Source organism: Trematosphaeria pertusa, assembly GCF_010094035.1.
Source record: "Trematosphaeria pertusa strain CBS 122368 unplaced genomic scaffold BU26scaffold_4, whole genome shotgun sequence".
In the NCBI taxonomy this organism is placed as follows: Eukaryota; Fungi; Ascomycota; class Dothideomycetes; order Pleosporales; family Trematosphaeriaceae; genus Trematosphaeria; species Trematosphaeria pertusa.
The window spans coordinates 790,307-813,600 of record NW_022987215.1 but is presented as its reverse complement, the minus strand read 5'-3'; the positions used below and the strand labels follow the sequence as shown (position 1 = coordinate 813,600).

The 23,294-nt window shown below is 53.0% G+C and overlaps 13 protein-coding genes across 13 annotated transcripts; 6 read left to right on the top strand and 7 right to left on the bottom strand.

Annotated features, from left to right (window-relative positions):
* The first annotated feature begins 102 nt into the window (after nucleotides 1-102).
* Nucleotides 103-1,424, top strand: BU26DRAFT_516639 (uncharacterized protein). Its single transcript, XM_033828375.1, has 2 exons — nucleotides 103-992; nucleotides 1,048-1,424. Exons 1-2 carry the CDS (start codon nucleotides 130-132, stop codon nucleotides 1,142-1,144), a joined length of 960 nt encoding a protein of 319 aa, XP_033686916.1. The 5' UTR covers nucleotides 103-129; the 3' UTR covers nucleotides 1,145-1,424.
* A 244-nt stretch (nucleotides 1,425-1,668) lies between these two features.
* On the bottom strand, nucleotides 1,669-3,711 carry BU26DRAFT_548662 (uncharacterized protein). The gene is made up of 2 exons (XM_033831953.1): nucleotides 3,609-3,711; nucleotides 1,669-3,541 (listed from the first exon to the last, which is right to left on the bottom strand). Exons 1-2 carry the CDS (start codon nucleotides 3,671-3,673, stop codon nucleotides 2,164-2,166), a joined length of 1,443 nt encoding a protein of 480 aa, XP_033686915.1. The 5' UTR covers nucleotides 3,674-3,711; the 3' UTR covers nucleotides 1,669-2,163.
* Nucleotides 3,712-3,881: 170 nt separating this feature from the next.
* Nucleotides 3,882-5,701, top strand: BU26DRAFT_246723 (uncharacterized protein). The gene is made up of 4 exons (XM_033821089.1): nucleotides 3,882-4,161; nucleotides 4,219-4,919; nucleotides 4,974-5,167; nucleotides 5,297-5,701. The coding sequence occupies exons 1-4, from the start codon at nucleotides 4,043-4,045 to the stop codon at nucleotides 5,408-5,410; spliced, it is 1,128 nt and encodes a 375-aa protein (XP_033686914.1). The 5' UTR covers nucleotides 3,882-4,042; the 3' UTR covers nucleotides 5,411-5,701.
* Nucleotides 5,702-6,829: 1,128 nt separating this feature from the next.
* BU26DRAFT_602397 (uncharacterized protein) lies at nucleotides 6,830-8,527 on the bottom strand. The gene is made up of 4 exons (XM_033835350.1): nucleotides 8,170-8,527; nucleotides 7,862-8,067; nucleotides 7,760-7,812; nucleotides 6,830-7,695 (listed from the first exon to the last, which is right to left on the bottom strand). The coding sequence occupies exons 1-4, from the start codon at nucleotides 8,334-8,336 to the stop codon at nucleotides 7,234-7,236; spliced, it is 888 nt and encodes a 295-aa protein (XP_033686913.1). The 5' UTR covers nucleotides 8,337-8,527; the 3' UTR covers nucleotides 6,830-7,233.
* A 358-nt stretch (nucleotides 8,528-8,885) lies between these two features.
* Nucleotides 8,886-10,702, top strand: BU26DRAFT_502479 (uncharacterized protein; the record flags this gene model as incomplete). Its single annotated transcript, XM_033826640.1, has 2 exons — nucleotides 8,886-8,900; nucleotides 8,954-10,702. 2 exons carry the CDS (start codon nucleotides 8,886-8,888, stop codon nucleotides 10,700-10,702), a joined length of 1,764 nt encoding a protein of 587 aa, XP_033686912.1.
* An 891-nt stretch (nucleotides 10,703-11,593) lies between these two features.
* Nucleotides 11,594-12,283, bottom strand: BU26DRAFT_502478 (uncharacterized protein; the record flags this gene model as incomplete). The annotated part of the gene is made up of 1 exon (XM_033826639.1): nucleotides 11,594-12,283. One exon carries the CDS (start codon nucleotides 12,281-12,283, stop codon nucleotides 11,594-11,596), a length of 690 nt encoding a protein of 229 aa, XP_033686911.1.
* A 26-nt stretch (nucleotides 12,284-12,309) lies between these two features.
* Nucleotides 12,310-14,753, top strand: BU26DRAFT_246694 (kinase-like protein). The gene is made up of 5 exons (XM_033821088.1): nucleotides 12,310-14,100; nucleotides 14,156-14,231; nucleotides 14,279-14,361; nucleotides 14,420-14,600; nucleotides 14,672-14,753. Exons 1-4 carry the CDS (start codon nucleotides 12,738-12,740, stop codon nucleotides 14,524-14,526), a joined length of 1,629 nt encoding a protein of 542 aa, XP_033686910.1. The 5' UTR covers nucleotides 12,310-12,737; the 3' UTR covers nucleotides 14,527-14,600; nucleotides 14,672-14,753.
* Nucleotides 14,684-15,165, top strand: BU26DRAFT_422508 (uncharacterized protein; the record flags this gene model as incomplete). The annotated part of the gene is made up of 2 exons (XM_033823460.1): nucleotides 14,684-14,814; nucleotides 14,868-15,165. Coding segments are annotated over 2 exons (429 nt in total), but the record flags the coding sequence as incomplete, so codon positions are not given.
* Nucleotides 15,166-15,453: 288 nt separating this feature from the next.
* Nucleotides 15,454-17,094, bottom strand: BU26DRAFT_602394 (uncharacterized protein). Its single transcript, XM_033835349.1, has 4 exons — nucleotides 16,848-17,094; nucleotides 16,665-16,800; nucleotides 16,435-16,616; nucleotides 15,454-16,385 (listed from the first exon to the last, which is right to left on the bottom strand). The coding sequence occupies exons 1-4, from the start codon at nucleotides 16,874-16,876 to the stop codon at nucleotides 15,464-15,466; spliced, it is 1,269 nt and encodes a 422-aa protein (XP_033686908.1). The 5' UTR covers nucleotides 16,877-17,094; the 3' UTR covers nucleotides 15,454-15,463.
* A 200-nt stretch (nucleotides 17,095-17,294) lies between these two features.
* On the top strand, nucleotides 17,295-18,949 carry BU26DRAFT_602393 (uncharacterized protein). The gene is made up of 4 exons (XM_033835348.1): nucleotides 17,295-17,540; nucleotides 17,591-17,888; nucleotides 17,941-18,261; nucleotides 18,319-18,949. Exons 1-4 carry the CDS (start codon nucleotides 17,338-17,340, stop codon nucleotides 18,841-18,843), a joined length of 1,347 nt encoding a protein of 448 aa, XP_033686907.1. The 5' UTR covers nucleotides 17,295-17,337; the 3' UTR covers nucleotides 18,844-18,949.
* Nucleotides 18,950-18,986: 37 nt separating this feature from the next.
* Nucleotides 18,987-19,796, bottom strand: BU26DRAFT_561693 (uncharacterized protein; the record flags this gene model as incomplete). The annotated part of the gene is made up of 1 exon (XM_033832945.1): nucleotides 18,987-19,796. One exon carries the CDS (start codon nucleotides 19,794-19,796, stop codon nucleotides 18,987-18,989), a length of 810 nt encoding a protein of 269 aa, XP_033686906.1.
* Nucleotides 19,797-20,307: 511 nt separating this feature from the next.
* Nucleotides 20,308-21,791, bottom strand: BU26DRAFT_602392 (uncharacterized protein; the record flags this gene model as incomplete). Its single annotated transcript, XM_033835347.1, has 1 exon — nucleotides 20,308-21,791. Exon 1 carries the CDS (start codon nucleotides 21,670-21,672, stop codon nucleotides 20,308-20,310), a length of 1,365 nt encoding a protein of 454 aa, XP_033686905.1. The 5' UTR covers nucleotides 21,673-21,791.
* A 355-nt stretch (nucleotides 21,792-22,146) lies between these two features.
* Nucleotides 22,147-23,235, bottom strand: BU26DRAFT_602391 (uncharacterized protein; the record flags this gene model as incomplete). Its single annotated transcript, XM_033835346.1, has 2 exons — nucleotides 22,814-23,235; nucleotides 22,147-22,786 (listed from the first exon to the last, which is right to left on the bottom strand). Exons 1-2 carry the CDS (start codon nucleotides 23,038-23,040, stop codon nucleotides 22,147-22,149), a joined length of 867 nt encoding a protein of 288 aa, XP_033686904.1. The 5' UTR covers nucleotides 23,041-23,235.
* Between the last annotated feature and the right edge of the window lie 59 nt (nucleotides 23,236-23,294).

Sequence of the window (23,294 nt, the reverse complement as noted above, 5' to 3'; positions counted from 1 at the left end):
GTCGACTGCCAGGGGGCGGCGTCACTGCGGGAAAAGAATACGGATGCGGCACAGCATTGCAAAACACCCAGCTCTACGACATTTGCTTTGCTTTACGCTCTTCTCAACCTCTCCAGGTCTATTAGCGTTATGCTCTCGAGCCGGAAACTGAAGGTCGCGGCACTATTCGCTGTGCTTCTTCTTACCCTCTCGGCAGCTTTTTACTTGTATTCTGGAGGCTCTAAATACATACCATTTCCGCCAGGACTTGCCGCTTCTCCTTCGCACTCTGGCACCGCTGCTAACAAAGACGACCACACGCCTCTATCCGCTGCAATCGTGGCAGCTGTGCAGAAGGACACAGACTTGGGTTGGCTATCAGAGGTTAATAACAGGTGTTTGCTCTTGCTCCCGCCCTCTCATGTTAATACCCACAGCATGTGGAAGCTCCACCGTTACAATTTTGACGACCCAAATCCACCGCCGTCCGCATGGTTTCCAGCAAATAAGGGACACGAGGCTATGATGTACCTGTCGTACATTATTACCAACTACAACTCGCTACCCAACTATTCTCTCTTTATCCACGGCCATCGGCAGTCCTGGCATCAGGAAGGAGACATGGTGGACCTTATCAACAGTCTGCAGATCCAAGCTCTAGAGAGAGATGGCTACGTCCCGCTTCGATGCGATTGGTATCCCTCCTGCCCTGCCGAGATCCGCCCGCTTGACCACGATGCTACGGTGTGGGGACCAGGCGTGCATCGCGAAGATGCTGAGAGGGAGATTGGCAAGAGCTGGAAGGAGCTTTTCGGGTCAATTGAGTTGCCAAGGACGATTGCGAGCCAGTGTTGTGCGCAGTTTGCCGTTACTCGGGATACGATACATCGGAGATCTAGAGCGGACTATGAACGGATGAGGGAGTGGCTCCTACGATCGGAGCTAATTGATGATATAAGCGGACGTGTGTTCGAGAAGTTGTGGGCGTATATCATGACGGGCGATGCTGTCAGGTGAGGGTTGTCTATGAGGCGGAGACATGCATCTTGATATACTAAGTGATATTAGGTGTCCTCCGCCACAACAGTGTGCTTGCCAGTACTTTGGACGGTGCACGCCTAGGGAATGGCCCATTCCACCTGAGGGTCTGGCCAAATGGGAATAGGGCAAGGAAGATGTGTGGCAAGACTTTCCCATCGCAACCACCCTTCTCTATCTCTTTCCATGTCTATGCCGCGCTGTGGCGCAGATTGCTCCTGATCAGCAATCAACGCGTTGCTGCGTGCCAGCGACGCCGCTAGCTCCAGCATGCGCGTGGTCTACACGTGAATACAAATAGCTGGGAGTGGCTATTATGGAGAGTGAGACTGCAGGGGCGTGTCCTGAGCTTAAGTGCGACCTGAAGTGGCACATGATCTCATCACAAAGCGCGTCAACTTGGCGACAAGTATCTAAAATCCGACTCTATACTTTATAGGAATAGAGGGATTCACTGCACTGCTTCGAGTGCTAACAGAGCTATATGAGTTGTCTTACCAGTCAGCAACGGTTATGCTGTACGCACGCCATCCCGATGTCAATAATCCGACGCACTTCTGGTACGCCAAAATACACAGATTCGTTACGACGAGACGCGCGCGTGCGGCAGAGCGGAACGCACTGTTCCGCGCCGCAAAAGTGAGGCAACCAATCACGACAGCTTCTCATGATTACACACAAAGCAACACACCAAATCAACTTCCACTACGACGCGACAAAGCCAAGAACGAGCGTGGGGAACCAGGCAGTCACGAGCTCGTGGAACGTGATATCGAATCGTCCTCGGATTGGTCGCTGGTGTCGTGCAGCAAGGCTGCCGACTTGAAAGATAACATGCAGCCACGTTTGATACGAGCTGCATGGAAACTGGGGTACGGTATCCGCGGATCAGAAAGGTTGAGGGGATCTTGAAGATGAAGAGGATGTGGCTGCCTGCTTCTGATCCTGCCAATACATAATGATGCGGCAGCTGGAAGGGGTGGCGTTGCCTTACACCCAAGGAGGGCGCTCTTACAAGGAAGGCCGCGGCTTACACTCGGGACTGATTGCCTGAGTGAAGAAGGCGCATATGCTGAATTGAAGAGGTGCACAAATGTCACTTGGATGCGGTGCTTTGGGTAAAGAAAGACGAGGAAGGGATATCCATTACAATGTCGTATGACTCTCGCGCCTGCGCATCTGTTTGATTGGAAGGGGTGAAACTTCCGTGGAGCATTCTCGCAGCAGAGCCTCAAGATGCGACGATCCCGGCGGGGGTCCTGAGTTCCACACCGGCATGCCGTGCGCCCCGTCGCCTGCAGAAGGGCGTTCACGGCGAGGCCAGCTATCAGGCGTCACCCAACCAACGTCCGACCATGATTCCCGACGCGCTTGGCTATCTCCCTCATGCTCGGCTGGACTGTTGCCCTGGTTCTGCGGGCTGGAAGGATCCAGCCACCTCTTGACGCGCTCGCGTGCGATTAGGAAACTGCCGATGATACCTCCGGGACTTTCCGGCAGTGGTAGAATCGCTGCTTCTTCCTGGGTCGAGGGCGTAGAGAAGGTGTCGATGTCGGCATCGTTGAATAGATTATGAAATTGGACGTCTTCGAATTGGATACCGCGCTGTATGCATTGCTGCTTGAGGCGCTCGACGTCTGCTTGTGCCTGCTCTAGCTCGGTTTGGATCTTGGCACGCTCCGCGCGTGTCTCTTCAAAAAAGGCCGCGTCGCTGCTTACGTCGAATTGACCGGTTGCACGTAGAATGTCCCGCTGGTCTAGCTCGTCCCTGAGATCGAATTCGAAGTTGTTCAGCCTTTCGAGAAGGATGCGTAAGTCGGCCATCCGCGAGTACAGTTCCTCTCTCGGACCCCGTGATGTATCGGTATCAACTGTCTCGAATTGTCTTTGTGTTGGGAAAGCCGGTTGAGCAGGTGGTGATGTAGGCTTGGGCGAGCCAAGCCGAAACTCCGTGTCCAGCTTTTGATAGATCTCCTCCTCCAACTTCGTGAGCTGATACTCCTGATTTGAAAGACCATTTTCTAGTTCATTGCTTCTCTGCCGCTGCACTTTGAGCTCCTCCCTTGAAGCCTTCATTTTGTGTGATAGATCGTCTAGATCTTTCTTGCACTCAGCATAGGAAGCGTGCGTCGTGGCTGAATGAAGCAGATCAATGAACGAATCCATTATGCTCTCAAAGAACTCCTCTTGTTGGCGGCAGCGCGTCCGCTCCCTCTTGACATCCATCCTTGCTGTGAGGATAACGTTCTGCAACGAGGTGATCTGGCGCACCGCAGCCATCCATATCTGGATGACCGAGATTTGAGCGTTGGTGTCGAGCATCGGTCTAGTAGCGCCGTCATTTGAAAGGGCGCCGTTGGATCGCCGAGAGCCGTTTGGAGAGTATGTTGCAGCGTTGGGTAATATAGTACGATAGGAGTGCGAAGGATCGGAGTTGGAAATCGGAACGCGAGCAAGCTCGGGCGAACGCGCCCAGCCAATTTCGGGGACATTGTATCTCGTGCTTTCCTGCTCCAGCTCCTTTCTTCCGGGGCTTGTAAGTTAACGGCCTTGCGCTCGCACACTGCACGATATCGGCGGAGTGGCTTTACCTAAATGGGAGTGGGCCATGCGGCTCTGCAGGAACGGGCGGCGGATCGGCACCCGTGCCAAACATGAGGTGGGCCCAGCATTGAATGCCCGATGGGCTTGAGTTTTCGAAATTTAGGTAAGAAGAAGTGCTCGTCGGGCAGTATTCCCAGGTATTCAGCCCGTCGCTAAGGCGACGCAGCCCAGAAGCGTTGGCGTCTATGCATGTCGGCAAGCGCCGTCAGACTGGGGCGATAATGTTTGTATCTCATGCAAGAAGCGACGCCACACCTGTGCTCCCCGACTGCAGGGTGAGCTGTTCAGCGCGTCTTGGCCTCCCACCCTCGCAGACCAATCAAGGCCAACTTCGTATTTTGAGCCTCATCCCGCCCAGCTGAGGGCGAACCCATTTAAAACAAAGCATGGGTGCTTGCGAACCGGGCATCCGTGCGTTCAAATGGTCTTTACGAAGTGGGAATTTGACAAGGCTCGTAACGAGCATTACTGGGTCGATAACGAGGAGCAATGCTACATCTACGAGAGCGGGCAGAGAATATCTCTTCCGCAAGACTATGTGTAAGACGGCGCCATGTAACGTGTCGAGGGAGCCGGCTGACGAACGCGACGAAACAGGATACAGCAACAGGGCGCCCCTCAGCCAGCCCACGGACGGGAACTGAGCCGGGGAAGTAGTGATTGGAGCGCGACGACCGCGTTTTCGAATTTGTCGCTTGATGACGGCGCGACTCCAGCGCACGACGTTGAAAAGGAGGATGTTCAAGCCGTTGAAAGCGCCCCTTGTGCTCAACCTCCAGCTTCGGAAAGCACCGGAGGATTCGATTATCCCCCGTACCCCGTGCAGCAAGGAGCAGTCCATCAAGGCCATCAGCTTATACCATGGGCCCACAGCGGCCAGCAAAATAGTCTCTTGCAGTTCGCGGAATTTCCGCGGCCGATGCAATATCACCCACTCAGCCCCTACCAACACTACGGTCCACTCCCGGTTTCGCCTGGATCCACGGGACATAGCCAGTATGAAGCGCAGCAAAATACGCAAGGTCCTTGGGCACCGCAGATCGGCAAATCCGTTCCGTATCACCAACGAGGGGCCATTCTGGGGCACTCCACACCTGTGCAGAGCCCTGTGCAGAGCCCTTTTCAAAGCCCCTTCCAGAGCCCGCTACACCCAAGATCGCCCGAACCATCCAACGAGCCAATATTGCAGGAAGTGGCCCGAAATGTTGAAAAAGAGCCCAAAGAAGAGGTCATACCGGGCGTTAGGCCACATAGGAAGCTCTTCGGTAGTGCCGGCTATGTCGAGAAGCTTGATCCCAGTAAGTAGCCCCAACAAAGATGGTGGAAACCTTGGAAGTAATAACCTCTATCAGACTTCCATGTCCGCTACCCGGGCTACGAATTTTTCAAAGTCGGGGTCGTCTTTAGAATCCTCTGGCCAGAGCTAGCTGGTGACGCCAACGATAATACAACCATCGTGACCACGAGATTCCAAGAGAGAATGTCCTGCAAGATCCGATGGTTTGTTGTGGTCCGGGAAGGCCACAACTGCTGCACATGTCTGTACGTAAGCGGGATCTTTCCTTACGAGAGTAGCGGAATCGGTGGGAGCACGCACCGACTGCGGTCCTCCTTCGCAAATAGACCAGATGAAGACTCTTTCCAACTTCGAAGCCGTTTACTGACACACTTCAAGGCCGATCCAGACATATGGAAGAAGGGGCGTGACCGAGACCAAGGTGAAAAGCCAGCACGCCATAATCTACACTGGCTCAGAAGCACCGCAACCATTACCTGCAGAGCGCCCTAGCTATGTAAACGAATTGCCAATGGGTGAGCCTATCCAGGTAGTTGCAAACAAGCCGTGGAAGGGTTTGGACCCCCTGTCGCGAGTGAATTTCGCCAAGGTGTATACCGTGGAGCACAACGTCAAAGTGGAGGACTTTGGACAGGTTCATCCTGACGACGAATGGAAGTTCATCTTCCAGTTCAACTTCCATTGGGGGATCCGAGGAAACAATGCTCTATCTCCTACGACCCGGTATTCTTACTCCGGAACCACATCACAAACATCATCAGCTCCAAATGTCTTGACTGCTGGTGTGGTTTACTCTCCCAGCGGCACCCAACCAGAGGCTGATCCACAAATACCCGGGGGGCACCAAATGCTGCCACCTATTCAGGAAGTTTTAGGAGCTGGTGACGTTACAGCTGGTCATGCGAATCCTTTCCCAACACAGCAATCGCCGTACCAGGCTTCGCCGAGTGTAGGAAACGATCCAAGCCTCCATGCGCCAAATGCATACCAAGTCCCCGGACCGCACATACCGCATACGCGCAGAAGATCTGACTCACAGACATCGGGCGGAAACCGGCGAAGACGGCAGCACTAATGATCATACTTAACACGGGAGGAAACCATACGTCCTTACTCGCTCTTGCAGCTGGATTCTGCAATCGAGCGCACACACGCGTCTGGCAAGATGCCATGAATACGTACTCCAGGGGAAGTTTTCTGTTTTCTCTTATTTCCCTTTCTCTTTTCCTCTTGTGTCCTTGAATGAGCAATGTAGGTTCAACCACGGCAAGTCAAGGTTCGCGGCGAGGAACAGTCGTGCCCGCGGGCGGTTGGCGTTTGCGGGGTGGAAGAATTTGAGGCCAGGAACTTCACAAAATTTTCCATGTATTTTCCCCCCAACGGTTTCAGGGTTTCCTCATAGCCTGGTTGTAGACACGCCAAGCCGCTCGCAATCGCGGTGTTGTTGGAATGAGTATTGCACGACAGCACCTCGGGGAAAAATTTTGTCGCGAAGCCGCTAGGGCTAGATGGGAAAGGTGCGGTATAGTCGCTACGCTTGCTCGCAAGTACGTTCCCGATGCAACGGCCGATATGAGGATTTAAGCAGAATAGAGGGTACACAAGCTTCTCCCCGTATTGTGGCATCAATCAATTATATATCTCTAGTAGAAACTAGACTGCGATGATATTGGGCCACGCCCCTAGGGGGACTGCTCATGCACACTCTCCCAACTTGTGGTCTCCTCTCGTTCATGGGATTTTAACGTCAGGGTACCGGGGCGTTGGGTTACAGAAAGATGGATTGCATCTCACGCCAAGCATATCACGGCCTTTGCGTTCACTACCTAGGTAGTTGTGCGACCCCGTATACAAACAGCCGACGGAGTCATGTCCCGAAGATCGGCGGACCAAGGTAAAGCAAACCCTAGACATCGGTCAAAAAACAGAGTGTCATTAATTATAAAGAACCAACATGATCAACGAGACCGTCGCTTCGTTAAAGTCATGGATAACCAGGGAATCGGAGAGTATGAGATTCCACGTCTCACTATTTTGGAGACCCAGCAAGCTCAGAATTGAGCTCTCCTCGCTCAGACATTCTCACTGTGCCGTAGTCAACATATCGCAACGATGAGAAACAATTCAGAATATAACGAAAAGGGTGAGTAAATCGGTACAGGCCCGTCAAGGCTTGTATGATCGTATGATAAGAACGAGCCATCGCACATGCAGCGATGAGGCGAAACCTAGATCTGCGTATGTTGCGGAACTTGGGTAATCGCCATACCCGTCAAAATGAAACGTAACAACCGACTATGAATGTGGTAAACGATTCATGTCCTCATGGCCGCCTCGAAATAGGTCTCTAGGAGATGCATGTGCTCCGAGGCAACATTGCCAATCTCCAGGACCTTCACGTTGTGTTCTACTGCATATGGCTTCCCAAAGTTTATCCTGGACTCCCGGTGAAGCCACTCATTTCCCTTGGGCTCCACACGTATTGGTTGCTTCGTGATGCCTTCACCGTAAAGAAGTGAAGGTGGAGTTGTATACTCGGCTCCGGTATAAACGACACCGTGATCCTCAACGAGGAGTCCCGGCTTCGTAGCTCCTTGCTTCCGATACGTCTGTATTGGGATGCATTGACTAAATGTTCCCTTGTTGTTGACAACGATGAATCGTCGTATTTCCGCATAGGCCGTTTGATTGTACGTCACGACGCTAAAGTGGGTCGATCCACGCGTTTGCCCAAGGCTCGCTTGCCCCGCAGGTTCGATCCATAGCATTTTGAACACCTAGCCTAGGTTAGCCTAAAGACAGTCCAGTAGGCTCATTCTAGAAGAATGTCAGCTGGCTTACCCGACCGCGAACGAAGAAGTACGGTATGTGTTCCGGAATAACCCGCGCATATCCTGGGACATGTAAGACACGATATCGTGGCTGGGCAATCGGGCACCATACTCGGATCAAGCTCTTCGTGATTCCTTCCATCTATTCCCGTCTGTATGTGCCGACGAGGTTTATCGCCTCCCACGGTTTCTCGAACGTCTTGTGGAAGCACCGAACGAAGCGATCGGGACGTGTAGTGGCCGGGTGGGGACCTCGAACCATCGTACGGTATCTGGGATGGGAGTCCTGCCGGTAGTATAGTCCGTGGCTTGTCGGGTCTACGATTAGGTCCGTCAGTTTTCTAATAGTCCCTGTCCTCGACAAGGATCTGATGGCGGCAAGCGCCTATCAGACAGAGCAAGCAAGTGGCTTCTACCTACGCTGCTGTCGCTGTAGAAGACGAAGCCTCCACCGCCGTCACTTCAGCGGGCGCCGCGGCGGCAGCTCCCGACCAGTGGTACTGGAGAAATTGACCTTGTGCATCATAAGAACAGCAATAGAACTGCTCGTGTTCCTGTGACCACACCCAGGCGGAGTATTGAATCATGTTCGCATCTTCGCAACGGTCGATCCCGCTCCATCGCCGCGCGCGGAAGGCGGGGTTGCCTATTTAAAGCCACCGCGGGGCTGAGCGGGGAGAACGCAACAAGGCCGGGAGGAGGCTCTTCGTTATTCAGCTGGCGCACCAGGGCAGCCATATAAATCGCGTGCGCCAATGATGGTGTGGATGGTTGCTGGGATGGTTGCTGGGATGGTGTCGCACTGATAAGATCGCGCGCTAGAGGCGTGGGGTGAATCCATCCAATAGATGCGAGTTTAGCGTGACGCCACGCGAGGTGGCCCGTGCCGAAAATGACATTCCATCTCAGCTTTCGGCGGCCTTCATCGCCAGCTCACTGCACTTGTCACCGCGCATCACCATAACAGGATAGGAGCGCAACACCCAAATCGCGTCTCTAGCACTAGCTTTATTGGCCTTGCAATGGGGAACCGCCCTCACAGCATGCGCCGTCCCCCAACGCGTTGCTAGATTTCTAAGGCCATCACGAGAAGAGTGAAAGCTTGTGTCTACCAAGTTCGAAAGGCGACTGCGTAAATGGATCAATCTCAGGTCCGCTAAATTTTATATAGCTTGAAAAGAGTTTCGAGTTAACAATCGTCTAGGAAGAGACCGTGCCGGACTACACCTTATACAAACTGGAGCGCCACGCACGGCGAAAGTCCCAGCAAGAGAACGAAACATGGTCTGATGAAGCCATGGTGAGGTGTAGTCAGGAGGAACCCTTGCATCATGATAGTATGAGAAGATCCTCGAGCATCTCAGGCTCAGATGCGAGCCCGAACGCGCAGCGGCCCAAAGGTATCTTAAAACCTCCAACCGTACGCTTCAAGGTCAGCGAGGAGGCCAAGGATCACGAAGAATTTAGCCCTCCTCTGTTCCCTCCCCCCCCACCACCACCTCTTCCCCCAAATTCACGTGGATTTGCGGGACCCAGACCGGTTCTGTATGACACGATGCAGCCACTTCCACCAGGGCCACCGCAAGGATTAAATCTCTTAGCTTCAGGACCTGAAGGCGCTCCTAGGATCGACCCCGCTGCATATTCGCTATACATAAAGTTTTTCGACGAGCTGGACGAATTCGTCTCCATGCAAGGAAACGTGATCAAGTCTCGTGTTCAGGTGCAAGAAAGAAGAACGAAGCTAAAACTCTGCCGAGAGAACGTCTCTAGGTGTGACATCGAATTCATGGACTATCTTCGGCAATGTAGAGCGAAGGGGGCCATGTTTGATGATCCAAAATTGAAGAAGTTGTTCGATGCGTCGCAAGCAGCGCGTGACGAAGTTGGTCCAGAGGAGGACGACTACGAAGGCCTAGAGAACAAGCTCGGAGCAGAGGAATTTGCCTTGAAGGAGAAGTATAATGCTTTGGAAACCCGATTCGAAAACTTCTTCAAGCTGCGGGCAACGTCGACCACCAATCAAACGATCCCTTCCACCATTGAGTTCGAGCCATCGTCAGCTGCGTCAGAATCCGAAAGACGTCTAAGAGAAGAGGAGGAACCGAGGCAATATAGTCTGTTTCAGGGTGCCTTCGTCGGCGCCAATGTCAAGATTGGTCAGCTCCCTTTAGCGGGATCTCCGGACGGTTTCGGTGATGCCGTGCGAGGAATGAAGTCATTGGTTTCACCGGTAGATAGAATACCCCCTAGCGGCCCACAGATGTCTTCCGACTCCCCCGAGGCCGGCAGACGGAACGCCAGCATATCAAGCAACGCTCCGGCCGAAGGGGAGCTTCAGTTCCCCCGAGATCTTTTCGATTCGGCACCGGAGACCGCAGAAGGGTTTGTTCCAGAATCCGAATCGACCGAGACAAGAATGAATTTCAGCCTTAGTGGTCTGGGGGATCTCACTCCTATTGCCGAAGACTACGAACGCCTTTTGGACGATCTCGATGTGGAGTATTCATTCGGCGATGGAGATAGCCTTTTACTTCTCGGCACCGATAGCGATACCCAGTCCACGCTGAGCGATTACCTTATTCAATTCGAAAGCACCAGAAATCGCGTGAATAGGTGGCTTCTTCACAAGCTTCGAGTGTCACCACTTGAGGTTTTTGAGTTTCGCAGACAGGTATTGGAATCATCGGAACGGATTCCAGACTGGGCAAATCTGGCTCTCCGCCTTTGGGAAGGGGATAGCACGGAGATTGAACCTCAGGATGCGACTCATTCATTTCAAAATGCTGCGGCTCCTTATCCTAGTACCAAAGACCTTCCTAGGCGACACCGATGGCGGAAAAAGGCACGACACTCTCCAGGCGCGAACAAAGCGACCCTGGCCGCTGTACATGATAGCGATCATGGTCTAATTGCATTTGATCCTGCGACCCAGCGCTACGAAGCCATATGAGCGTCTTCTTGGCCCCCTCGTGTGGGAAACGTGGATTAAGAAGATATGATCGCGGGCGTTGAGGTTGGCGCGGCTGGTCCCTCTACCTATGGGCTTCGGCAGGAAGTGCTTATTCCACTCTGGCCGACGTTGGGGAGTCGTAATGCTCTTGCCTACATATTTCCACCATAGGGAATCCTTGCGACTATTCATATTTACCGCTTTCTCTACGCTTGCCAAATCACTAAGCTTAATCTGTTTCTTTGAGAATATGTTCTGGATCTGTTTCGAGTCTTGTTTCGGCTGTTTCCGTTGTGTAAATCTGGGAAGGGATTCGGCAGGGTTGCGCTCAACTTGCATGCAAGCCTTATGCAGCCTGGAGGTCATGTGTATCACGCGGTCTCGGCAGTCGAATGAACACGTCGCAACAGAGCCGCACAAGCTTCCCGGCCGCGGTTTTACGTTATGGACCCCGCCTGCCACCAGGGCTACCGCTCCTAATTCGTCATCGAAAGCCCTACCTAGCCGCTACGCGTGAGGAGTCCCTCGCAGGAGCTTGCTGTGCTGGGCGGCTGATGATTCCTCTAGCCTGGGCACTCCTGCAAGTGCTACGTACGTTCAAAGCCTTTCCTCCGCCGCAGGCTTTATCTGTCTGCAATGCAAGAGGAATTAAGAGTCCTAATATCGTATTACACGCATCTATGATGTTAGCTTTTTTCCGTACCGCGGGGACCAAACGCATTTCCGATCTGGGGTACCCATCGTTCGGCCGCACGTATGAACAAAACTGCTTGAGACTATTGCTGGGTACGTCCAAGTTACTAATTTTCTTTCGATTGATTGGGCATAGACACTCGCTCTATGCCCGATGGCACTCACGCGTTGAGCACCGGCTCGGGGCATTCACTCCACTTACTCCCGCACCATCGATTCGTCATCCTTATACAATGTCTCAGCCGCAATTTCGTCCACTGAGCGGCCAGCCTGAACGGCACGCTGTGTCTCGGGCAAGCTCCAAATCCAGGCTCGAAACATTTGCCACTCCTCTCCTTTCCTGTTCGGCATGTGGAACATATCGTCAGGATCGGAGAACGACTGGGCCCATCGCGCATTCACTCCGCGCCTTAACACTATATTGTTTACGTGAACCAGAGCAATCACGTCCTCCTGCAGCGTTGATAGCTTATCAACTAGCGTAGCTCGGCGGTCGGCGACATTGTCTAGCAATTCCGCCCCGACCCTGATCCGTTGCAGTAGCTCTTCCGCGGTTCCTGAGAGCTTGGTATGACGGCGGGCTTCATGCAGAAGCTCGATCAGTTGTTGCCAAGGCGCGAAGAACGCGTTGTACTCCTCCACTCGGGAGAGCTCGAATGCTTCCTTCATACGCTTTAGCTTGTCAGCTGGGCAACGTGCTGGATCGCGGGCGGCACTTTCGGTGATGTGGTAGCGCTCACCCATTGTGCGGTAGCTGTTCTCGTCAGCGTCGATACGGGCGAAGTACCTGTCGATGCGTGCGTCTGCCTGGAGGAGTATAGTCTGGTAGTGACAGATGGCCTCTACAACATCCCCCTCGAACGGAATGCCAAGGATCGAAGAAGTCATGGCTAACGTTGATCTTTTAGCTGCCTCTCTTAGAGTGTTATCCGCTTTAGAAGGCTGCTGAAGGTGTATTTTAAAGCAACATTGAACAATGTAGATCTCGAGGATGTGTCATTGTGGACTGGAAGATGAAGGCATTACAATGTCTCGCCACCCCATCCATGGCAACCGACTACACATGCTCAAACCGTCCGCATTCTTCACTCCCGCAAATCGGTCCATCAGAACTGTGTAGTCGGAAGCTCATTGGTCACTGCTACGCCAATCATCAGATTCGCCAATGCAGCCGCAACTTCACCGCCTCAACCGCAGCACAACTCTCCGCAAGTCCTCCTGCCCCGCCTAGGCACCGACTCTCCTTCACCTAAACGTATGTGCGACCTCTCTTTTACCATTTGCCCTCTCGAGAAGGTTCCTCTTTCTCAAGTTCCTGGTTGGATGTTTCAGAATCGATGAAATGGATAGCTCCACCGACGCTTCCCTACCACTTCGCCCACCGCGGGTGCTAGCCGTCGAAGAAGGCAAGGACTACCTTCTCGAGCCTGAGGACGAACTGCCGTACCGTCTCATCAGGAGCCTGGGCCATGGTCACAGCGGCAACGTGGAAGAAGTTGAAGATACTGTAACAGGCGCTGTTTTCGCTCGAAAAACCATCCGCATATATGGGCCACGTGATAAAGACGGGAGGAGACGAGTTTTCGACAACGAAATAAACATCATACGCAACTTAGCCAGCCACCACCATATCATTCGCATTTTTGCCACCTATATCGGCAAGCGCGAGGTCGGCTTAATCCTGCAACCTGTTGCAGACGAAGGCGACCTGGATGCCTTCCTGGACAGATTCCGAGAGGATATGGAGGAGAGCGAAACTTCTGGCGTCCGTCAGGTCGACCAAGCTAAGGTCGCCACTCTCAAACGGGCTTTTGGTTGTTTGGCTGGTGGGCTAGCCTTTATGCACAAGCAGCGGATCCGCCATAAGGACATTAAACCGCGGAACATACTCATTCATCGCGGCTCTGTTGTTTACACTGATTTCGGGTACTCTCTCGACTCAAGTCAGACGCTTCATAGCACGACTGCCGGTCAGCCCGACTTTCTGACACGGAGGTATTCAGCGCCAGAAGTCCTTGACTATGGATCCAGGAACTCCAAATCGGACGTCTTCTCGTTGGGCTGTGTATTCATCGAGATTCTCTCAGCTCTAGACCAGTCTTTGGAGGTTGATCCTGGCCAGTGTTTTAATGATGCGATGGACGATATCCATCGTCAGCTGAGTGAGAGCGGTTCCAATGCGCTAAAGGGCTTTCGAGCAGACCTTTCGGGCGTTTGTGCTTTGATGACGGCACGGGAACCTGCAGATCGCTGCACAGCTTCCCAGGTGGTCCTCAAACTCCTACGCAATTCTGGATATTTCTGCAACGGATGTCAACAAACGGATTACACCAGGTTCCCCACAGAATATCATCAACGGCAACTGCAATCGGACCCGGAACAAGCAAGAGCCATTGGCTTCGACGTCGGAAACCTATCCACGATCTTGTCACCGCCGGCGGGTTCATACCCAGTATCAGCAGACACACATCTCTCATCCGTAGCTTCGGAAAGCTACGCTACTCAATTGCACACCACAACTTCCGAGAGCCCTAGTCTTACACGAAAGGAGGTTATAAAAGCTGAAATTAATGATGCAAGTCAAATGGCATCAGGTGCTTCAGAAACCGCAGTACCCGATAATCAAGTCGCAGTCATAGGGAGCTTCGTCTGGACCTGGAGTGCGCCACACCAGGATTTCTACTATGTCACAAGGGATGGTCAGGGTACGATCTATCTCCACCAGCGCAGAGAAAGAGTGAAGCAGCTGACTCCATCAAGGTGGTTACACATACCATTGGTATAAAGACACGCAAGTCTATGGGAAGGGGAGTACATCTTCCTCATTGGAAACACTGTTAGCCATGCCCATCGTGCTGCACTGCATTGTCTAAAGCCGCGTAGTCGCCCTCGTGGTTGCTTTTCGACCGATTCCTCCCAAACTGCCGAGAGCAGTCAGTCTCTAAGGCCTCATATGCCAAAAGGAGGTGTGTAGAACATTGTCTCGGAATCCATGGAAAGCGTAGCAGACTAATACCTGAAAAGTGTCCCCCTATATCCGGCAACAACTTCCGGACCTGATTGTTGGCACACCGGAGAGGGGGTGGTACGAAAAATTGGACAGCAGTATATTTATTCTAGTAACACATTAAATATTTTGCTCACCATAACAGATTATCGCATGAGAACTGGGGGAGAGGTAAGGCAATTCTTCGAAACGGGCAAGGTATGTAAACGTGCAGGACCTGGAAGCCTGAGGCACTACATTTAGAGAAGCCAATTAACAACGCCATACAGGTCTTTGCAACGCTGCACGTCCAAGCAGCGAGCGAGGAATTGGTAAGAGACGATCATGACGTCGTAAAATATGGAGAGCGGGCTTTTGCACAGATGCGTCGGTTCGTTATCGTCCAGGTGAGGACAGGTTTTGTTTATGCCTGGTATGTCTTTCCGCTCCATGTGGCTGGTGAGGGATCCTAACGATTGTGCACAGTCCAATAACGACATACTCTGGGAGAGGAACTTTGAAGCCTGGAATTAACCCTTCGGAACACTCAATCGTGTACGCCGTCGGGAGCGAGCCTTCGCTATTCCATGGCGAGTCTCTTACCAAAGAACCCATTGCAATCCAGCTTGCAGAGCCTTGGTCTAGCATCGACCGCGCGTCGCGCGTTCGGTTTGGAAAAGCATACCCTGTTGAGATGAACGTCAAAGTAAGGGACATTGGCAACGTTATCCCTGACGATTTGTCCAAGCTCATCGCATACTATCGAGAGGAGCAGTGGACTTAAGAGGAACATTCTAGGTCCGTTTATGATTCTGGGGGGATGGCAGAGTTTCTGGCTTGTATATGTAGGGTGCATATGAGATTAGAATCGCAGAAGATGGGACTACCCCTTTTCTATTAGCTAGATATATACAAGCACAGATTCTTCACCTCTATAAAGTAGGACGAACTGCCTTTTCTAATACAGGCCCCTACAGAGTTTTCACAGTAGAGGGAACCGAATTGAACAAGATCCAACGAAATAAAATATTCCCCTGTGGCCACTAGGAAGCGAGTTGATTATATTGGATCTCTCGGCTACATTAGAATATCGCTATATACGGAACCTCGCCATCCCTAAATCTCGTCTGCTCGGCGCCAGCAATCTCCATATCAATACCATCCGCGGTGACATTCGCATCTAGCGCCGAAAAGCGCAAGAGGCTATTATTATCAATGTCGAACATTCCGAACGCCGCGAGCACTACAGGAGCTTTGCCAGTCTTCACCAAATCCGGCCAGTCCGCATGCACTACTTCGCCCCAGGTGTAGTTAGTAGAATCGAGTGGTTGGACGTTTGAAGTGCGTAAGGAAGAAGACATCACGTTCGTGGATGCTCCGGAATACGCGATCCACGAGGCATTGCCGACGTACAGCTCAGTGTTGTTCCAGGTATCGATGTGCATGGTGAAACCGCTGAGATCTACGTCGGACGAATACGTGCGGAGTCGCCAGTCGCCGGAACCCGTCCGGCTCGCCATTTCAACGCCGTCGATCCATACGACGACGCTCGGAGCGACGTCAAACTTGTAAGGAAACGTGACGTGCAGAGTCGTGTTGTCATGGCTGGACCCTCGCAGACGACTCTGCAGTGTGCTTGCATGGCCGGCCTGATACTGCGTCGTATTTACAGTTATCTCAGGTGGAACGGCGAGCCACTGGAGTCTGGCGGTGTGCACTTGTGAGCCTCCTACGGCGTCCACATGCATCATGTACCCCTCCCCGGAAGCTTGGTCTGCGTAGGTGGTGAGACCCACTGTGTCAGATCCTGGCCTGATGTTGATCTGAACCATTCCGATCGCAATGGTTGGTGCTTCTGCGAAGGATTTCGCAAAGCGGACGTACTGCGCGACCATGGGTTTCGGATTGAAGAAGTCGTAGCCGGGCGTCTTTGATATGTCGAACGTCCCGGTCTCGTTTCCATGAGTGCTTGTGTCATTGACGAAGGGAATGATTGGTGTATCGCTATAACTTAATTAGCGTGTTCTTATGGCTAGTATTATTGCTTGCATACCCATTGTTGCTGTTCGTGGACGTCGTTTTGTCATTTCCAGCATTCCCGCCAGCTCTTGAACCCAATACGCCTCCAATGGTAGCGCCCGCAATAACGACCACAATCACGATGAGCCCGATGATGGACTTTGTGCTCATATTGAACCCTTGGCAGATGAGAATCCCTTTCATCTGACCCACTACCTATGTCAGAAAATAGATCTCCGTGCAAGGTACCCAATACGTACCTACGCTTACCCGCGCATTCGGGCCACTGCTCTCAATAGGCGCTGAAACTCCATGATCCCCTGCCGCAATCGCTTTATGAAATGGATGTGCATTATGGAGTGTCGTTTCACTTGTTGCGCTCCCCGTTCGTGCATGTGTGCTGCCAAAAAGTTAGCGCGGAGTACGGCATAAACGGACTCTACTCACTGTTCCCAGTCTCGCCGCGCATGATCCATGCTCTAGCACCATCTACTCTATGATGCCTAACAGCCAGAAAGAATAAAGTTAGAGCGACGGGAACTAGGGTAGCGTTGCGGAGGCAAGGATTCTTGAACCATTGCCCTGGGTAGCGACCACTCTAGTTGCCGGGGCTGAAGAGCACTCCAGCGTGACCTAAAACTTGAAATCATCACGCGTCACAGGCTGTGTCGCTCAGTCTTGGGTGGTGGTTCGGTTGATGGCAGCAACTGAGGTTGGCGCGCTGGATAACGCGATCAAGCCACCTTCAAGCCACAATCACATTCTAGCCTATTACATTATCACCTTTTACGAACAAATCACCAGATATCTGCTTCAGCTCCCCACGATCCGGTCAAGGGCCGTCTGATGATATTTCAAGTCCCCGAGCATATCTGGACTTACCTTCACCCGATCGAAGCATCGTTCATTTTCAACATTTCGCAACATCATTCGGAAAATGTCAAACCTACTTCGAGGAATGCAGCGTGCTTTTACTTTCCAAGGACACTCAAATGGAAGGACCCTCCCACTGGATGCAACAAGCGACGCGGCATCAGGAGCGGTGGTGAAATATGAGGAATCACTGGAGAAGAGGCCAAAATATAAGACGGGAGATAGAGGCATGAAACGCCTTCGCGATCCTTCTAATGCTGAGGTCGAGTAAGTTCCAACCCCAAGACCTATACAGATTTCTAACGAGAACATCTCAGTATTGTCTTCGTCCACGGGCTACGCGGAGGCCGGGAATCGACCTGGACGTATCATCGAACAGATAACACAACCTGTTTATGGCCGGAAAAATTGCTTCGTTTGGACATACCTAAAGCCCGGATCCTGACTTGGGGCTACGATGCGGACGTCATCAGTGGCGGGAGAGTCGGATCCAACGACATCTTGGGCCATGCTGACTGCCTATGCACTGACCTGGCGAACGAACGAATGAACACGCCAAGCAGTCGCCCAATCATTTTCGTCGCACATAGTCTTGGTGGACTAGTAGTGAAGCAGGTATAGTGACGTTTCGCGTTTGCTAGATCATTGCGCTGATCAGCATCGCTAGGCCCTGCTGCACTCCCTCCATTCAGTGACCCAGGATCGCGCCCATCTTCGCCCAATAGTCACAGCAACGTGGGGAATTCTGTTCCTTGGGACACCGCACCAAGGGTCGTCGCAAGAGCAATGGGCGAGTGTAATCCTGTCCTTCATCGGCCGGTTCCAGAGCGTGAACGATAAGCTCGTTAAGAGCTTGGAGTCCGGTAATCCTGACCTTCGACGGTTGCAAGACGAGTTTATTTCCCTTATGCGAGACCGTTGGGAGCGCAATCGCCCTTTGTATGTTACGTGCTGCAATGAAGAGCGGCCTACGAAGATACTGGGAATGGTATGTCAAGGATTCCTAAGGTACTCGGCTGATGCAGATGCTGACCACACTTGGTAGATTGTGGAACCCCAATCTGCCCTTATCAGTGGATATCAAAGCTTCAGTCTTCCTGGAGATCATCGCCAAATCGCCAAGTATGGCTCACTTGGGGATACAGGATATATAAGAATATCATCCGAGATCCAAAGATGGATCAAAATTTGGCACGAATCCCCAAAAGCAGCTCGCTCGGACCGAAATGATCGACGACCTTCGGAGCCCCATGAGGACGACCGCGATGGCGCAGAGAGTGCGCATTTGCAGAGAGATAGAATTATAAAGGGAGAGAAACCGAGTTTTATTTATCAGCCGACGATAGCATCCGGAAAACACGGTGTGGCAGCTCCGGTCTTCGGCACGGGTCCCGGCGCTACAATCATCATGAGCGGTGATAATATTAAACACAAGCATTCCGAAACGCACAGATCCTTCCAAAAGCACAGGGACATGGGTAAGGGTAAACGGTCAGGCATGGAAGGTGACTCGAATTGGAGCAGTGAGGAATATTCTGAGTACTCACATTCTTGGAGTGGCTCAGAGTAAGAGAAGTTCTAAAACTATGGCCCGTTCTATAGCCTCTGCGATCAATACGGTAGTTCTTCAGTACGGCATCGATAGGGTTCATTCAAATCTATCCTGCTTCATATAAGGACTTCACACTTTCAGTGAAGGTCTTAAGGCTTCTACTACTCACCAGAAGTTCCATACTTCCCACTCCACCACCTCCCCTCCATCACTCCCTTAGTAATCATATCCTGAGCAATAGCCTCAAATTCCACTCTACTAGCCAATGGCGCCTTCCCCTGCACCTCTGGAAACGTCCAAATCCACCGCCTAAACAACCCGCCCTCGACTCCAAACGCCTGACTCAGGTCCGCAGCAGGGTGAGCAGCCGGATCGATCCTCCCGGCTACTTCTTCCACCATATCTCTAACCGCGCGCATCGCCCCTCTAATAGCCTTCAATTCCCTCTCAGCCACGCGAAGAAGGTACCCGCAGCGCCTATGCACAGCCTCGAGAGCCGGAATATCAGCCGCGTCAAGGAACTCCCGAGCTTCAGCGATAACCTTAGCAGCGAGTGACGCGCATGTGCGCCACGCGAGGAAGAACGGCTGCTCCGACTGCGGAGTCGCCGGTTCAAAGACGCCGCCCAAGCGGTGGAGGACCCCTGGTCCTATTGCCCGACAACCCTGGAGCGTGGGTGAGTGCCGCAGCGCGTGCGGAACGGTATGGTATGTGAAGCCGAGGGCGCGGTATCTGCGCTCGTAGGCGTCGAGTTTGTGTAGGATGTGCAGGGCGTCGTGCTGGTGCATGTCGTGCCAGTCGTGGTAGTGCGCGAGCGTGGCTTCGCGTTCGGTGTATGCTTCTTCGAAGTCCAAGGGGGAGGGGGGAAAGGCATCGAGCCATTTTTCGATTTTGGAAGACTTGTCGGCGGATAACAGGGCTCCGGTGCCGTTCGTTTCGGCGGGGGAGAGCTGGATGCCTCCGCTGCTCATTGGACGGGATTGGACACGAGTGCGATATCGAATTGGGTTGGGTGTGGTTGGGTTGCTTGCTGAGGGCGGAGTATTTGCGAGGTTGAGTCGTCATTTTATTGGTCGACAGAGGTATTATGGTACGGTCAGGTCAGCGGTGGGGATTCGGAGTGAAGGCGTAAAAGTTGCGGAGAATTTTGTGGGTGCTTTCACATCCGTGCAGAATTCGTCGCATTTTGGCTAGCGGAAGGACGCTTAGAATGCACAATGAAAGATTAACGAAGAAGCATAGGAATGGCGGGCTTAAGCAGGGAAGCATTCTGTCACAGATCTCGACTTTTCAATGTGGGGGAGCGGGACAGAAGATGAGAAGTCCCTACCATATATCGTATAATACTATTCATTATTGATTACCGTGAAGAACGCATGTAGCATTATCGTTCAAACCATCCATTGCCTGTCTGGAAAACGGTTGAAGAAGCGAGCGTCATACTAGATCATGCGCTCGTGAACCTAGTGAGAGGACTAGAACTTACTCCCCGGATGCGTTATCCTGCTCAAAATATGTATTGAGAATAGCACCCAGCTCATTAATAATCTCACCCAGCTCAGAAGATGCTGGAACTGCCGGTCCACCGGCCTCAGCGCCAGCTGCAGATGCTGCGCGGGCCCCATCCAGATTCACCGTCATCCGGCCGCTGGGGTGCTCCAAGCGCACCAGATTCTGACCGTTTTGCGGCAGCGAATTGAGATTCAAGTTGAGCGTGAAGTTGATCGGAACCGGCTGCGGAGGAGCGTCATTGCTTGCTCGCGCAGGCTGTGTTGGAGCTGCATTGTGAGCTCGCGAAAGCGGCCTCGAGCGCGCCTCCCGAGGCCGTGGCGGGGGCGTACGTTCCAGCTGGCGTAAGTGCGTCCGGACCTGGAGATGGTACTCAAGATCTTCCCGAATACGCGCGCGCTCAGCCGGGTTCTCCTCAGATAGGCGTAGTTCCAGTAGCTGGGCTTGGAGTGCACGAACGCGTTGTACCGTGCGGCCATATAAGGGTGAGCTCCGTACATCATTGTGTGATGGTGAAGGAAGAGCCCCAAGGCGTGGCCGACGAGGGGCCGGCACTGGCCGGGATTCCTCAATAGCATTGAGGCGCGCCAAAGCGGCTTCGACTTCTTGCGCTTCGTCTCCGCTATCGGTAGTAGAAACGGAAGTCGAGGCCGGGAGACGATCCGGAACGAGAGGAGCACCACCGACTGTGACGCGGATATTAGAGCGGTCGGGCTCGTGGAGTGGAGAGCCACCATTGCTACCGGGAGGGTTCTCAGGCGTGGCAGGGCGCGAAATAGCAGGGCGATCTCGAAGCTCGCGCGGATTCGCATCTGACGCGCCCGCTGTCTCGTTCGAAAAAGCCCGGAGTCGAGCCTGCAATTCATTCAGCCGGTTGAGGGCGGCAAAGCCGAAACCGAGAGGGCGAGCGCGTCGTTCTCGTCCCGAATGTTGCGTATCAGGAGCATTGTTCCCAATGTAGCCAGTCAGTTGGTTTTGAACACGCGCGATACGCGTACGAATACCAGATGGCCGTTCCAGAAGCGCATCTGAAGCCGAAGGCTCTACAGAGGCAGCGGTATTGGATGACGCAGCGGGAGATGATTCGAAGGACGCTTGTTCAGCTTCAAGCTGTTCCAAGACCTGGCGACGGGAAGCGAGATCCATTTCCGCACGCCGGCGGGAATGCGGTGCTATCCCAGGGCCTCCGCTCTGAGTATTTGCATCGGCCGCCTGTAGCACCTGCTCGAGCTCCTGGATGCGATTGCGGGTCCTAGCGATAGCTACGGTGATGTGATCTCGATGCTCCTGTGTGGCGACGTTCGGTTGGACATTGTGGGATGTGTCTTGCGAGGACATTTATGTGACCTCTTTCTAGGTTGCGCGGGCGCTGGTTGTTCTATGATAGAAAGGAAGGAGCGGGGCCTTTATAACGTGGAGTGGTTTAGCATTGTGAGTGAAAGACCTGCGAATACTAGAGACATGTCTAGACACTGTCATTTTGTTGACCTGTGAATGGGTTATGGAGTCCTAATGGTGGATTACCTCACATTGTGTTGAGGGCGAGGCACATACCTCGTTTACATCCCTAAGCTACAATGACCGGAGCGGTACGGTGCTGCGGGGAGGTGCAAAGATCTTCCGATAACCGTAAGCCGGTATAGATGTTTTCGCTACGAGTGCGGTCCCGATGCATAACTCCACACTTCTGGCGAAGTTGTGACGGATTGACTCCTCCTAGAGCGCTTCACTTGAGATATCTGGTCAGACTCCTCCAGATCTCTGTAGAACAGATAACAATTGAGGAACAACCAAGGATATCTATATACGCTCTCACCGATGTGCCGACCAAGGCACTACTTCCCAGTCGTCCGCAGACTGGGAGCGCCTTAGAGCCTCTCCATCTTCCTGATAGCTATTCAAAATGTCAGCCGCCGCCCAATCGCTCCCCTCGCCCTCGTTGAAGCCGTCGTCCTGTGCGGCTACAAGAGTGTCCGTGCTGTATACGCTTGGGCTAACAGCGCTAGGCGGGTCGGGCCGATCGACAAACTGTTCCTCAGAAGTCCCAATCATGTCTTCCATAATCTTCGCTGGATCTCTACCTGCCCGAAGCAGCCTTGCGGCCTCTGGAAGGCAGGTGATCCACGACCAAAGGGCCCGATTGCGTTGGCTCCGGGGCGGAGACCTTCCGATCCCTGCGCTCCGGTTGACAGAGTGAATACGCTCAAGAAGAATAACGTGGTGGGTCAGTGTCGCTAAGCCCCTTTCGATATTGGTCCGGAGCATGATGCCGTTGGATATTTCGTGAGATGCGCGATGGAATCGGAGCTCGTGGCTGCTGGTGACGTCCCCTAGTGCTTCTAGAGCCAACTTGATTGCATTTTCCAGGTCTCTCCAAGGCTGGAAGAACGCTCGTTCGTACAGGGGTGTATCGTTGTGAAAGGCGTCGATTACGGACCGATGTATACGCTGGCTGACGCTGGCGTCGGCATGTGCGTACTATGCATATTGATAGTATCGGCCAGCAAGATCCCGATATTGGTCCTCAAATCGGAGCAGTGCGGTTGTTAGGCAGTCGACGGTCTGGCGGAGGCATTCTCGAGTCTCTCGATGTTCGCGTTGTTTTAGGCGGATCTGGAGGCCTTCAATGATTTGGCGCTCGCGGGCAAGCTCCTGCGTCGTCTGTATAATCTCCCAGCCAAGCGAGTCTCTGCGCTGTCTGGACATGACTATGCATGTGCTGGTATCAATATGAGCGAGTGATATGGTTGAGTAGCGAATGTAGAGCGGCTAGCGATGTGGTGGCTTCGTCAAGCCGGGCCATGAGAATTTGTCCACCCATCCCGAGCGGGTTTCCCCTTTGGAAAGCGGAGCCTAGTGTGCTTCAGCTGCTATTGCGTTCGCATTGCCAGCCAAGAGGAGTCACGACGGTTGAGATGGAAAGGACGAAGCCTGGCGGTCGGAATCGGACCCCAGGAAGG